The sequence below is a fragment of the Propithecus coquereli genome, unplaced genomic scaffold (genome assembly GCF_000956105.1).
Source record: "Propithecus coquereli isolate 6110/MARCELLA unplaced genomic scaffold, Pcoq_1.0 Scaffold14, whole genome shotgun sequence".
NCBI lineage: Eukaryota > Metazoa > Chordata > Mammalia > Primates > Indriidae > Propithecus > Propithecus coquereli.
This window is the reverse complement of record NW_012138302.1, coordinates 17,281,282-17,294,946: the sequence shown is the minus strand read 5'-3', so window position 1 is coordinate 17,294,946 and position 13,665 is coordinate 17,281,282. Positions and strand designations below refer to the sequence as shown.

The window sequence follows — 13,665 nt, the reverse complement described above, 5'->3', positions numbered from 1 at the left end:
GAACAAAGCAATTGTTAAATTAAAAAAACATCCCTGATGGGGACAATTAGGTAAATGTTAATATATGTTAGGTATTAAGTAATATAAAGGAATTTTTTTTTTGAGACAAAGTCTTGCTCTGTCACCCAGACTGGCTCTGTCACCCAGGCTAGAGTGCAGTGGCCCTATCAGAGCTCACTATAACCTCGAACTCCTGAGTTTAGGCAATCCTCCCACCTCCGCCCCCTTCCCCCAGTGTGCCACCACTCCTGGCTAATTTTTTTATTTGTCTCTATAAGAGATGGGCTCTCACTATGTTGCCCAGGCTGGTCTCAAACTCCTAGCCTCAAGTGATTCTCCTGCCTCAGCCTCCCAAAGTGCTGGGATTATAGCCATGAACCACTGTGCCCAGCTGGAATTATTTTTAATATGGAGAGTGTACTAATGATATTGTTGTTTTGTAAGAAAATGTCCTCATGTTTTAGAGATGCATATTGAGGTATTTCACAGTGAAAATTTCACAATATCTATAATTTGCTTTTAAATACTTCAAAGAAAAAATTGGGTGAAATAAATAAGGCAAAATGTTTAATAGTTATTAAAATTATGTGATAAATATACAAGGATTTATCATACTGTTCTCTCAACTTTCTTATACACTTGAAATTTTTCATAATAAAATGTCTTCAGCCAAGTGCACCGGTGGCTCACGCCTGTAATTCTAGCACTCTGGGAGGCTGAGGATGATGGATCACTTGAGGTCAGGAGTTTAAAACCAGCCTCAGCAAGAGCAAGACCCGTCTCTACTAAAAATAGAAAAATTAGCCAGGTGTGGCAGCACGTGCCTGTAGTCCCAGCTACTCGGGAGGCTGAGGCAGGAGGATAGCTTGAGCCCAGGAGTATGAGGTTGCAGTGAGCTGTGATATCTCCACTGCACTCTATCCCAGGTAACAAAGGGAGATCCTGTCTCAAAGAAGAAAAATAAAACCCAGAAATATTGAATCTCTTAGTGCCAGTGCTGCCCAGCACTCACTCAAACACTTGAATAAGTTCCCACGACCCTGTTACGGCATATCATGAGGATGACTCTGAATCAAAGCATGCCTGGAGCACTGCAGAATCCCTTGGAAAAGAAAATGGAAAAGCAAGTAACATCTTTATAAAGCATCTACATGAAAATGCTAAAATAAAGACTATTTAGGGCTGAAATGGGCAAACATTCAGCTATCTTAAAAGCTTGGTTTTCCAGCAGGCCCCTTTCCCTGTTGAAGCCTGGGTCTCCGAGGACTGATTTCAGGGAGAACATAGGAGCAGGCTCCAGCCTGCTCTGTATCCATCACCCCTTTTGTGCACCCAGTTTTCCTTTGGGGGAACCATCTATCCCCCTTCACTGTTTTTGTGGCTTGGTTAGACTGAGCAGCCTCCTGTCCCACTTCATGGGTGAGACCATGAATTAGGCCCAACCATGCAGTCATGAGATTGGTTCTGGGTTGGAAAGGTGACAAAAGTCTAGTCAATGAGTCAGCTCCAAGATGTTTTAACTAGTGGGAGAGAAAGTAGAACATGAGCTTGAGGCCATCTGCCCTTCATTTGGAGAAGCCTGCCTGACTGAAGACGACTTGGAGGACACCTGATCTAAGAGATGGAGAAAAGCAGCTCAACCGAATGGTGTTTGAGCACCTGGTTCCAGCTATTCCTGAGATACACTCTGGGGAGGGAGGAGGAGGAGGAAGAAGAAGAACAGGAGAAGGAGAAGTCAATTCTCTCTTTTTAAGTCAGTGTGACTTGGGTGTCAATCACTTGCAAAAATAATAGAGTCTCGCCACATTCTCTGACCTATATGCTCAGTCATAAAAAGCCATGTACTCTCCACTTTGCTTGCTGGGACAACGGCCTTGGAACCCTGAGTCAATACATAGGAGATCTGATATGATGGAAGGACTACATGTAGGTGCTCCTATCAGCTGTCCAGCTGAGTCCAGCCTTCCAGCCACCCACACCAAGGAATCAGGCAAGTGACTGAAGCTGTCTTGGACCCTCCAGACCAACGTATGTATCAGCTGAATACCACCAAGAGATCTCGGTCAACAGTATCGGAACAAAAGATGACCTAGCCAAGCCCTACCCAAATTCCACAAAATTACAATATAATAAAATGGTTATTCTTTAAACCATTAAATTTTGGGATCATTTGTTAAGCAACAAAAGTTAACAGGAACAGGCTGCCAGAAGGGAGTAACCTAAACTGGGCAGTGGTAGATGCAGTTTTTAATGGGGCCTGAACTTTCAAAAAAAGGTCACTTGACTATGTGCACAAAGTACAAGACCTTGAGAGGAAGCTGCACTGGTCAGGAGCCCTGAAGTTTAAGCTCCACTGGTGTCACAATAAATCTACCTGAAGCTGGGCCTTAGGGGAGATGAGGACAGTCCTCAAAGTTTAGGGAAATGAGAAGGGCTTTCCAGGCAGAGGTGACCTGCACTGGCAAAGAAGCAGGAAAGTGCATGCTCAGTTAGGTGAGCCTGGGGAGCTCTGTGTGTCTAGAATGCAGAGGTGAGGGGATATGGGGATGGACAAATGGAGTAGAGGCAGGGACAGGTTGAAAGGGACTTGAATAGGTGAGGAGCCCTGAAATTTAAAATTCATTGATGTCACAATAAACCCAGGAACAGGCTGCCTACCCCAGAAAAATGACCTTAACAGGGTGCACAATTTTAAGAGAACAATTTAAGAGGCCAGTCCTCTTGGCACCAACAGAAATGGTGAGAGGGGAGGCAGAACCCCAGCATCTGGGGTCTCAGTACCCCTCCCAGCTCCTGGCCTCCACTTTGGAGTGGGGGGCTGGGCCAACTCACCCCTCCCATGGCCCTGCTGCCTTCTACATGATGACTTTTTCTACCTTTTGGTGTCCACATTTAGAGACCCTTTAAGTCCCTCAATCTCTGTATATTGAACACTGAACACTTTTCCCCACCCTCTAATCTTGTCTCTGCTCCAGGGACCCACACCTCTGAGTGTCATCCCAGCCCGGACACCTGGGGAATTAGCCGTGAGCCTTGCCCCCCTCTTATGCCCACACTGGATCCACAGGGGGGACTCTGGCTCCCAGCCGTTCTTGAAGGGACCTCTTCTCTCCTCTCCATACTCCCACTGGGCACTTTTTGCCACTACCATTTTTTATGGCTCCTCCTCAGGGGGTTTTGTCCTTTCTCCTAATAATCTGCCAAATCCAAACACAAATCTCACCAGGCAAGGCTGTCCACAGCTCCCAGTACCCTCGTTCCAAAACCAGGCCTCTTTCCCTGTTACTCAAAGTTCTCCGTGGTCTGATCTCTAACCTCTGTCCAACCTCAACAGCCTGTGCCCACCTCCTCCCTTTCCACCTGCTGGTCCACTGGGACCCCTCACTCCCTCACCATCTTACACCAACCCCTCAGGACTCAGCTGCAGCCTCACTTCCTCTCAAAGGCATTTCCAGAACCACACTCTCCCATCTGTCTCTGTGGCCCCTTGCTCTGGGCAGGGTGTCTCCCATAGTCTGTACCACTTTAGATGGTTTACAAGCCCAACTTGCTCCAGTCACTCAGTCCCTCTGAGCTGTTTACTCCTTTGTTAAATGGGACAATACCCACACCGAAGCGAATGAGAATTGTAATAGTGAACAACTAGTGAGCAAGCACCGAGCTAAGAGCTTTTTACACATCATTCCATTTAATCCTCACGGCACCCAGAGAGAATGACACTACTGTTAGCACCATTTGATTGAAGAGGAAACCCAGGTTAAGTGTCTTGCCTGACTTAGCTCCACCGCCGGCAGACCTCCGCGCAGACCAGGGCGCTGACGAGCCCACCGCCTCGCCTGTTCCGTTGCTGCCCCTCCCTCCCCCAAACACTGTGAGGGCGCCTGTCATGCACTTGTGTGTCCCAAGGTCCCACAACTGGGTCTGACATGCTGTAAGTACTTGGTGAGTAGTAGCTGACCGGAGTAATCCCTGAATGCACAGCCCTAGCCAGTGACAGAGGCCGAATCCAGCTCTTGGCTCTTTTCACCCACTGAGCAGGTTCCCGGTGGGGAACATGCTTAGTACAGGACCTGGCACACAGTAGGCACTCAATAGTGGGTAGCTGCTGCTGCTGTTGTGCGGGGGGAGGAGGGGGCAGGAGAGGAACAGGGGCAGGAAGAGGAAGAAAATAATTTAAAAACTGCTTCTTCCTTGACTCTGTCTCCTCGGGGCGGCCCCTGTCCGTGTCGGAGTCCTCCCAGTGCCCACGCCAGGGCCGGCTCCAGCTGGCTTCGGGGAGAATTCGGGAATAAACGTGGACAGCGGAGATCAGGAAAAGAACGCCGGTTTCCCGTTCCCCTCCTGGCGGCCTGCGGCGGCTGCCCTCTCCCTCCCGGGTGCAAGCGCAGACCGCGACCGGGACCCCACACTCCTCCCCAGAGCTCAGGCGCAGTCCCCTCTGGCCGGCTGCAGAAGCTCCCAGAGCCAGTGACGCCTACTCACGCGCCCCACCCCACCCCCACCGCCACCTAGCAACTGGCCAGAGCATCCTGGGTTCTGATTCCAACACCTCAGGCCCTGGGCTCTGATGCGAGACCCTGGGCCGGTCATTGCCGGTCTCTGCACCTCACTTTTTCTGACTGGGCAATGGGCAGTGGGTCAGGGGCGCGCCATGGGCAAAGGACTTTGCCAGGCGCCAAGGGCTGTGACTGACAGACCTGGACTTCCATCGCGGGGCCTGGGCCACAGTCTCCCAGGACCCAGGAGGAAAGGGACCTGGGAACCCCCCTACGCCACCCCTAAAGCTCCCACCACTAGCGAACCATTCCTGAGCTCTACCGAAGATGCTGACAGCCCGGAGTCGAGGGCGGTGCGGGGGTCTGGGCCTCATGTTCAGCGAAGGCCCACCCTCCACCAGCAGAGACAGCCTCATCGGAGGAGGAGGAGAAGGCCCACTGTGGAGTGGAGAGGCGAGGAGATAGATCCAGCGTGCCTCGATGGTTACACAAATCCCTGAACCACTTTGGAACTCAGTTTCTTCCTCTGTAAAGTGGGGTCAGTAATAACTCTCTGGGTGCTCCCCAGTTTGCTGTGAGGATAAACTAAAATAATAATCTTGAAATCTGGCTGTGTGGGGTGGCTCTTGCCTGTAATCCCAGCACTTTGGGAGGCCAAGGGATTACTTGAGGCCAGGAGTTTGAGACCAGTCTGAGCTACATAGAGAGATTCCGTCTCTATGAAAAATTTAAAAATTAGCCGGGTGTGGTGGCGCATGCCTGTAGTCCCAGCTACTCAGGAGGCTGAGGTGGGAGGATCACTTGAGCCCAGGAGTTAGAGGTTTCAGTGAGCTGTGATCCCTGCACTGCACTCCAGTCTGGGTGACAAACTCTCTCTAAAAATAATAATAATTTTGAAATCTATAAAGCTCCCCAGATGTTTTTCAGAATGAGCAAAGCAGGCCTACAGGCCACCGCCTCGGGTCTGGTCTGAGCGCAGTCAGGTACGGAGTTGCCTCTGGGGATCCAGTGTAGGTCCATCTCGAAACCAAGGCACCCAGACCTTTCTTAGCTTCACCTCGGTTGCAGTGGAAGCAGAGGCTGGGAATGGGGCGGCCAGAACCGCCTGGCTGAGCGAGGCTGGGAGGCCTTGGAAAACCTGGAGTTGGGGGAACGCGCCGGAGGCTTGAGAGGGCGCAGCGGCGGGGAAGGACAAGAAAGTTCAGACTTCTACCAGTTCCCTCACGCTTTCTCCCGCCTTCTCTTCTTCCTCACTGTTCCCTCTTTTCTTTCTCTTCTCTCCCTCTTCTTTGCTTCCCATCTTCACTCCCTTTTGCCACTGGTCTCTCTTGTCGGCATCTTTCTTCTGTCGCTCCTTCTCCCCCCACTTCCATCTCATCTTCACCCTCGCACTTTATAACCAAACAGCCAAACCCCCTTTCCAATTAAAGTGGAATTAGGCAACTCAATCAAATTAGTTCCCTATTAAAGCCCTTCTTTATTAAACCGTTTTCTTGTCCTGCTATTAAGTTTCACCGCCTGGCGGAACTCGAGCGGGCCCCAGAAGTTTACCTTGGGATATCTGCCGGGCCTAGCCAAGGGGAGGAGGCACTGTTTTTCCCGGAGAGGGGGAGTCGCCCTGCGGGGAGCCGGAGGGACGCGAGGTTGGAGGAGGGGGTCGGCCCAGGAGCAGCTAATTTGCTCAGCTCTGAGTAAGGAGGGAAGGTGAAAAGGGTGAGGGATGAGGTCTGGCTCGAAGGCGCGTCCTCACGGCCACTATCGGATTACACTGCTTCTGGCGAAGGCACCATCCCGCCACCCGCACCACCCAAAAATTACTCCCAGGCCACAGGTCTTGGCGGGAGACCCGTAGCAGCCATCTCTCCCCAGCGGTCGCCTCCACCGCTTACGGTTCCAAACCTCTCTGAGAAGGAAAGCTGTCACACTGTTCGACCAGGGCTGTGCCCAGATCTGGCCCCTGGGACAGCGGGAACTGGGCCCCCAGCTTTGCAGGATCCCTGTGAAGTCTCGGCCCACGAACGGGGACAGAGAGCACTGGCAAGGCCACCCCTCCGCAGCCCGCGCGCCCAATCTGGGGGTATGCAGAGGGCGTCGCTCCTCCAAGAGTTCAGAGCCGCGCACCGCTCTAGTGGATGGGCCCTCTGGGGCGCCACAGAAGTTTCCTCTCCTAGTACCCCCAAGGGTTGACCACCTGCGGGACCGCGGGCAAATCCCAACTGGGAAATCAAGACCTTTCCTCCCGGCAGCTCGAGGGGCGGGACGGGATTCGGCGTTGTTTTCTTAGAAAATAACATTTATTTCTAGTTCATAACTATGCAAAGGAAAGCACAAAGTGCTGCTCTGCAGCAGCGTTTTCTGCTGCCGGCCCTTCAGCCAGGGCGTTTGGCGAGTCCCAGGAGGCGAGGATGGGCCCGCGAGCGGGCGGTTCTGGCTCAGTCACTCGTCGCTCTGTTCCTGCTTCAGCGCGCACCTTGACGGCTCCTTAGGGAGAGATCGGCCGCCGGCTAGAGGGGCAGGTGGGCAGGATTCGTCCCGAGTTTACAATATATTTAATCTATAAACCTGATAAGTACAATGCGCGCGTAGTCTAATTTTTTTCCATTTTGTCCTGTTTTTTGCTTATTTTTGAATGTTTTTCACGTTAATACCGAGGCCACCTACAGATTACAATTAATAACTTAGAATTCCATTTTATAACATTATACACTGGCTTGTATATATATATGTATAGATTATATATAGATTTATACATATATAAAAACTCACACTGCACCAAGGAAACCCATGCTTATTGGCATAAGCAACAAAGAGCGACAAATACCGCAACGAGGAAAGTGCACCTTAGAACTTGTTTCCTTTTTTTTTTACAATTGATATCGATATATATGAGTGTCCCAAAGACTCGACTCAGTGCCAAGAGATTTATACATCCTAAATTTATATTTGTTAGAGCGAATATTTAAATTTTTTAAAAGGGGAGCTGGGGAGACACAGGAGAGACTCTCGGATTATCCTGCCATCCACTGGCGAGCGCAGGCGGGCGGGATGAGCATAGCTAAAGGAGCCTCAGGAGCGTGCGCTGCGGTCGCAGCCTCTGAATTCACGTGAATTCCCAGCCTTTTGAAAAGGGGGCTGGGGGAACCGTGTAGAGGGGGTAGGGCACGGGGACGTGAGGATCCAGGCCACGCACCCTCTCCGAAAACACCTGCACCTGTAGCTGTTCCCCCTTTGCTCAGCCCTCTCCACACACCCTCCAAAACAAAAACAAAAAGCCACCTTGAAGTGGGAGGACCCCAGCCAGAATGCAGAGAGCGCGCTGAGCTAAGAGGGGCCAGCGGCCCGCGGGGACAAGGCTGGGGTTCCCGTTTGGGGGCCGCCCGGCTGCCAGGCCCCTCGCCTTACTGCTTCTCAGGGGCGCCATTGACCATAGGCCCGTACAGGCCGCCGCCGTAGGCCGGCTCCTTGTGCACAGCCGCCGCAGCGGCGGCCGAGCGGTCGCGCATGAGATCGCTGAAGGCGTAGTCCATCGGCGGGCGGAAGCCGAGTGTGGGCACCAGGCCGGCGGTAGAGTAGGGCGCCATGAAGGCCAGGCCGCGGCTGTGCGCCGCCGCCGCGGAGTAGGCCAGGCGCAGCGGGCTGAGGCCGAGCGGCGCGCCCAGCGGGTAGGCGCCCGCATCCGCGCCGAAATGACTGGCGTTGGGCTGCAGTGGCGAGAATGCGGAGCGGCTGCTCAGGGAGCCCAGCGCCCCGGGCGCCATGGCGCCTGCCAGCAAGGGTCTGTGGTGCGGGGGCGCGGCGGGCCCAGCTTGCAGCGGCGCGGGCAGCCCCGGGCCCCCAGCGGCGGCGGCGTCGACCCGGCCCGGCCACGCGTCGTCGGCAGCTGCTGCTGCACCCACCGCAGCCTTATCCGGGGGCGTGGCAGGGCCCAGACCAGCTGCCAGGCCTCCGCGGTGGTGGTTCAGCACCTGCTCTATAGCCTGCACCACGTCACCGCCGCAGCCCTGCAACACCAGCTCCAGGACGCCTCGCCGGTGGCCCGGGAAGACGCGCGTCAAGATGTCCAGCGGTGTCCGCTGCCGTTGACCCGGGCCTCCGCCTAGCCCTGGCGCCGGCGCGGCCTCAGCCTCTTCTTTGTCAGCCTCCGAACCGGATTCAGAGCCCAGGGGGCTAGCGGAGCCCGGGCTGTCCTCCTCGCCTCCGCCACCTCCAGGCCCAGCACTGCCTGGGCAGCTGCCACCTGCCTCCTTTGAGGCTCGGGCCAGGGGCGACCCCGAAAAGGACTCGCCGTCGCCATTCTCTGAGCCTGAGCCCGGCCGCACCTCCGGGGACGACGTCCCGGGACCCGAGTCTGCCCCGTCGGGTGATAAGGGCTTCACCGGCGGCGGCTGCGGGCTGCCCGCGCGGCCTGCCTGAAGCAGCGTCTTGGGGAACAGGTCAAACTTCTGCAACTTGGCCTCTGGGAGGGGAGAAAAGGGGATATGAGGAGAGGTTGACGAGAAGACAGCAACTCAGTCCTTTGGATCTTAGTTTCCTCTGCCTCTGAGCCCCACAAGCCTCATTCAATCCGATGGGCTGCAGCGCCCCTTTCTTTTTGCTCCAGCATTCCTTCCTCTCCGAGCCCGTACAGCCCAGTCTCTCTTCCCTTGACCCCAGGGCTCCCTCTCTTTCTACAGTCAGAACCCAGATCACTTGTGCCACCCTGTAAACTCAATATCCAGTGCTACTCTTCCCACATCTGTGCCCCAACACTTCCACCCTTAACCTCTTTCCAGTCCTGCCCTGCCCTGGAGAAGTGGCCGGGTCCAGGGTTCAAACAGGAGCCAATATAACTTCTACCTATACCACGTACTAGAAGATCCCACTCCACTCCTGTGATTCCAAGAGCCAACCCTGCCCTGGGCAGCCTAACTTGCAAGGTAAGGCTCCTTGGGTATCTAGGAAGTCCCAAGCCTCTCTACAGAAGTAGAACCCTTATTCTAATTCACCCTTTCCAAAATTGAGACCTAAGAGGTTTGAGAGCCCTCCCCAGAAAGAGCTACGGGAGTCCAGAAGGAGAAGGTGGGGCCAGGCCAGGAGTAGACAGGGAAGAGGAAAGGGGATCTAGGAAAGCCGGAGAGCTCACACTCTGAGAAAACCGGGACGAGTGGGTAAAAGAAGCTAGAAACAGGGAGGGCACAGCATGCGGCTGTCCAGGGGACAAGAACGAAAGCGAGTCCGGTACCTAGGGAAAGTAGCGCGGACAGGGTTGGGCGTTGGGGGGCGGGGAGGGATGGAATTTCTGAAGAGAGTTGGAAAGCAGTGGAGGGAAAGGCGGTGTGTGGAGAAGCGCAGAGTGAAGAAAAAGATAAGACCCACGGGTTTCCACACTGGGGAACAGATGAAACGAAGTGAGCAAGGAAGCAGGGACCTGTCTGCATTTAGGTAGAGAGTAAGATTAAAGTCATCTACATTTGGGCCCGCAGTAAGAGAAAGGAGTAAAGTGCAAATGCTCCAGAAAGGAGAGAAAGATTTTATGTCAATGCCCAGTATCAGGGGCCGGGTGAGAGGCGAACTTTAGCAATCCGGGCGTCTGGAGGAGATTCTACTCTCCTACTCTTTCTGTACAGAAACAAGTCCTTGGGCCACGCGCCCCACGGCTCTACCCCAGCTCCCCTCCCCATGACTTGACCAGGCTCTCACCTGCGCCCCCTGCGCCCGCTGCGCCGCCTCCGGTCCCCGCGGGCGCTCCCGCTCCCGGGCCCCCGCCTTCAGCGGCGCACACTGAGCCAAAGACCTCGTAGGCGGGCCGTGGTGGGATGATGCCGTTCGCGGCTGCCAGCGCGAGGCCCTCGGCAGTGCCGTAGAGCAGCTGCAGCTCGCGCGCCTCGTTCTCCTCCTGCGCCTGCTGCCTGCGCAACGCCACCTGCGCCGCCATGACGCGCTGGCGCTCCGCGATGAGCGTGCACTTGGCGCACAGGCAGTCCTTCCAGCGACAGTAGCGCTTGTGGCCCTTGAGCGCCGACACAACGCCATGGTTGCGGCAGCGCGCGCATTTCGGAGTCCGCGGGTACTTCTCGGCCGCCCGCAACAGCAGCGGCGGCGCCCTCAGCAAGCCGCCCGCCACGCTCACTGGTAGCGACGCAGCCGCTGCGGCGGCTGCCGCCACCGACGCCACTGACGCCACAGGCGGCCCAGTCGCTGTCGCCGCCGCTGTCGCTGCGCCAGGCACGCTGGGCAGCTCCGAGCGCAGCTCCATGGCAGCACCTGACGTGGAAGGTGGGAAACGGGGAGAGACCCGGGTGAGGGGCACACCGTGCGCTAGGCTAAAGCGCAGCCTCGAGGAACCCACACTTAGAAATTTTGGCCTCAGAAGTTTGGCTAGCGGTTGCAAAATTGCTGGGAGAAGGTGCAATCGGAACCTCCTCGTAAGTCCGAGCTCCTCCACCCCAGTCCCACCACAGCTGCTCTTATATCTGATATGCGCCAGGTGTAAGAGTTCGTTTGAATCAGTGGTTCCGCTGGAAAAAATAGAAAAGACATACAAAGTTTGAAAGTCACAGGTTCAGGTGGATGTAACGAGGATTTGAAATAGAAAAATTACCCCCCAAAACTTAGCTTAATTGGGGTGAGACAGGTAGAGAGAAATATTTGCTCGAGGGGACTCGGATTAGAAATTTTTGGCCGACAGGCTAATGCCAAGGACAAAACAGGAAAACCCGGAACAAAACGTTCAGGTTAGTGGAAGGGCGAAGAGGAGAGAGATGTCCGGCGCAAAGTTGAGTTGGTTGTGCCGGGATTTTGTGTGTTTGTTTGGTGGTTGTTTTTAATGCGGGTGGGAGCTGGAGAGTTCGGGAGAAAAATTCGGAACAAAAAATAGCTTTAGGAAGAAGAGTGAGGGCTAGGAAACAACCAACCAACTCAGGGGCAAAGTTAGGCCCAGTGGTCCTGGGACCTGTAGAAATGTGAACTCTAGAAGTTCCACGGTGCGGGCCTCCAGAGAATGGTTGTGGAGCTGAGTTTAGCAGGCCTGGGAAGGATTAAAGAGAATATTCAACCAAAGAAACTTTCTTTGGATAGGCAAATCAGCTCAAAGATGAGCTTGATGGGCAAGGAAAACAGCAAAAAACCAGCTGATTTGGAGTGTCTGGGATCCAGGGTCTACCCCGGGGAGAGGAGAGTGTGTAAGAAAACAAACCTGCAGGCAAAGGCTATGGGTGGGGATAGGGACCTGTGGTACAGTTTTAAGCTTTGTAGTCTGGAGAAGTAGTCTTGGAGGAAGAAGTATCCTAAGAAAAGTTAGGCATTGCAGGAGGGGGTCTTTTTCGATGACCACCTCACACTGTCTTCCCCTTCCCTCCCCTTCGGGTTTGGGGACAGAATCGTCAGACGCGCCCTCCCCATCCGGGGGCCCCAAGGGACCTCGTTGGAGCGGAGTTTCCTGCGTTCTGGTCCCGGAGTTGGGTTCCTGGGACTTGGATGGCCCGGTAGGCCGCACCAAGACAGGGGAGTCGCATTCGAAACTGGCCATGAACGGACACGAGAGTCCCACCCGCGCCACAACCCCAGAAGGCCCAGTCAGGCCCAGCTCCCCGCTTTCACCTCCGTCTCCTTGCTCCCCCACCCCCACCCCGTCCCTGTCCCCGCCAGAGCCCGGGACAGAATCCTGGGGTCTCTGTCCTAGAATCCCAGACCTCTTCTCCATGAACGACTCCTCCCCCAGATTCCGAGGGCCGCGCAGTTCCTAAGGCCCGCTAGGCCCAGGCCTCCTCAACAGGGGCGGCAGACCAGGTCTCTTCCCCGGCTCTCCCAGCCGCCCTCAACTACCTGCCTTCAGCTCCGAAATCCTCCTCCTCCGCTGGCGCCACACACGCCTCCCAGCTCCGCTTGCGACGCTGGCGCTGTTGGCCTCTTCCCCTTGCCCCCGGCCCCTTATCTGACCACGTCACCCTCTTTCAGTCACCATGTCCGAACTTCCGGACCCCCTCAGAACGCAGCGCAGTCCAACCCTCCCGTCAGAATTCAGAGTCGGAGGCCCGTCTAGGGGCCGGCTGGTTGGAACCACGACCCGGCTCTCGCGGTGCTGCGTCCCCTCGCGGTGCGCGCGGGACGATGCGCGCAGCCGGGGCCCACTTGCCCGGCGCTGCCAGACTCTCAATGAGCCGCTCGCCCGCTCTATTGTTGCTCCTTAGGGCTCCATTAGACAGAATTGGACAACAATGTGGCGCCTGCCATTGGCCAGGGGAGGCAGACGGCGCTCTGATTGGCCGGGCCCGCGCCCGGGGAGCCCCGCATTCTGCAGAGTCCGAAAGATTCGAAACTCCAAAAGCTCCACTGTGTGCCTCGGGAAGGGGAGGGGGCGCGCCAGGGAAGGAGTGGAGAAAGTGGGTGAGGAGGAGCGTTGAAAACATCGTGACAAGTAGTTTCCGTGCGCCCGAGAGCGTGTGAATTGCTCCTAATTACCGTGTCCGGTGCGCCTCTCTACGTAGACGTGTGTAACCCCTCGGCTTCTGGGGCGCCCGCTCCGCTGCGCCGCTCTCCCTGGCCAGGGGCGCTTGGCGAAGCCGAGCTTCCCAAGTAGCCCTGGCGCCCTGGGGCGGGATGGGGGCAGGTGACAATTCAATTACCGCGGTCGGGTGGGGGCTGAACGGGGGTGCGGGGGTGGGGAAGGGAAGGTGAGCCTGGCATAAATGCCAAGACGGGTTTTCCTGCCTCCTTTCGGCTCTGTTTCGGCGTGCTCCCAAGTCCGACGAGTCTGGGGTAGCTAGGGGCTGTTTGTTTATTCCCCTGCCGCCTTGAAAGTTAAGTTTCTTTATTTTAAAAGTCCTGATACGGTAGGCATCACGGAGGGTAAGTGTAGTTTATGAGGATTTTCGTTTATAAAGAGGAGCCCAGACAGGAGAAATGAGACTGCTCTGCTGGTCGGTGCCTGCCGAGTCGCTGGCTCTGTGCCTTTCCTCTCCCCGCCCCTCTTTCCCGTCCCGTTGCCCGTTTTGCTCTTTCCTTTCCTTTTTTCTCCAGCATCTCGATTTCTATTCCGTACCGGTGAGATTCTTTGTCGTTGTTGTTTTAAATTAACGAAGTTTGTTTTTATCTTTTTTAAACGAAAGTAAAAAGTGGCCTCTGTGTCTCCCCAGATCCTCTTGGACACAAGACGCACATCCGTCTGTCCGTCCTACTCGGCGGAAGACGA

General features: G+C 55.3%; 1 protein-coding gene across 1 annotated transcript; it reads right to left on the bottom strand.

Moving 5' to 3' along the window:
- Positions 1-6,771: 6,771 nt before the first annotated feature.
- Positions 6,772-12,688, bottom strand: DMRTA2 (DMRT-like family A2). Its single transcript, XM_012639416.1, has 3 exons — positions 12,304-12,688; positions 10,176-10,739; positions 6,772-8,952 (listed from the first exon to the last, which is right to left on the bottom strand). Exons 2-3 carry the CDS (start codon positions 10,729-10,731, stop codon positions 7,895-7,897), a joined length of 1,614 nt encoding a protein of 537 aa, XP_012494870.1. The 5' UTR covers positions 10,732-10,739; positions 12,304-12,688; the 3' UTR covers positions 6,772-7,894.
- Positions 12,689-13,665: the final 977 nt, after the last annotated feature.

Coding starts and splice junctions, on each gene's coding strand:
- DMRTA2 (XM_012639416.1), bottom strand. CDS start 10,731: ATGGAGCTGCGCTCGGAGCTGCCCAGCGTGCCTGGCGCAGCGACAGCG. Junction 8,953..10,175: donor AGCGGGCGCAGGGGGCGCAG/GTGAGAGCCTGG, acceptor CTCCCCTCCCAG/AGGCCAAGTTGCAGAAGTTT.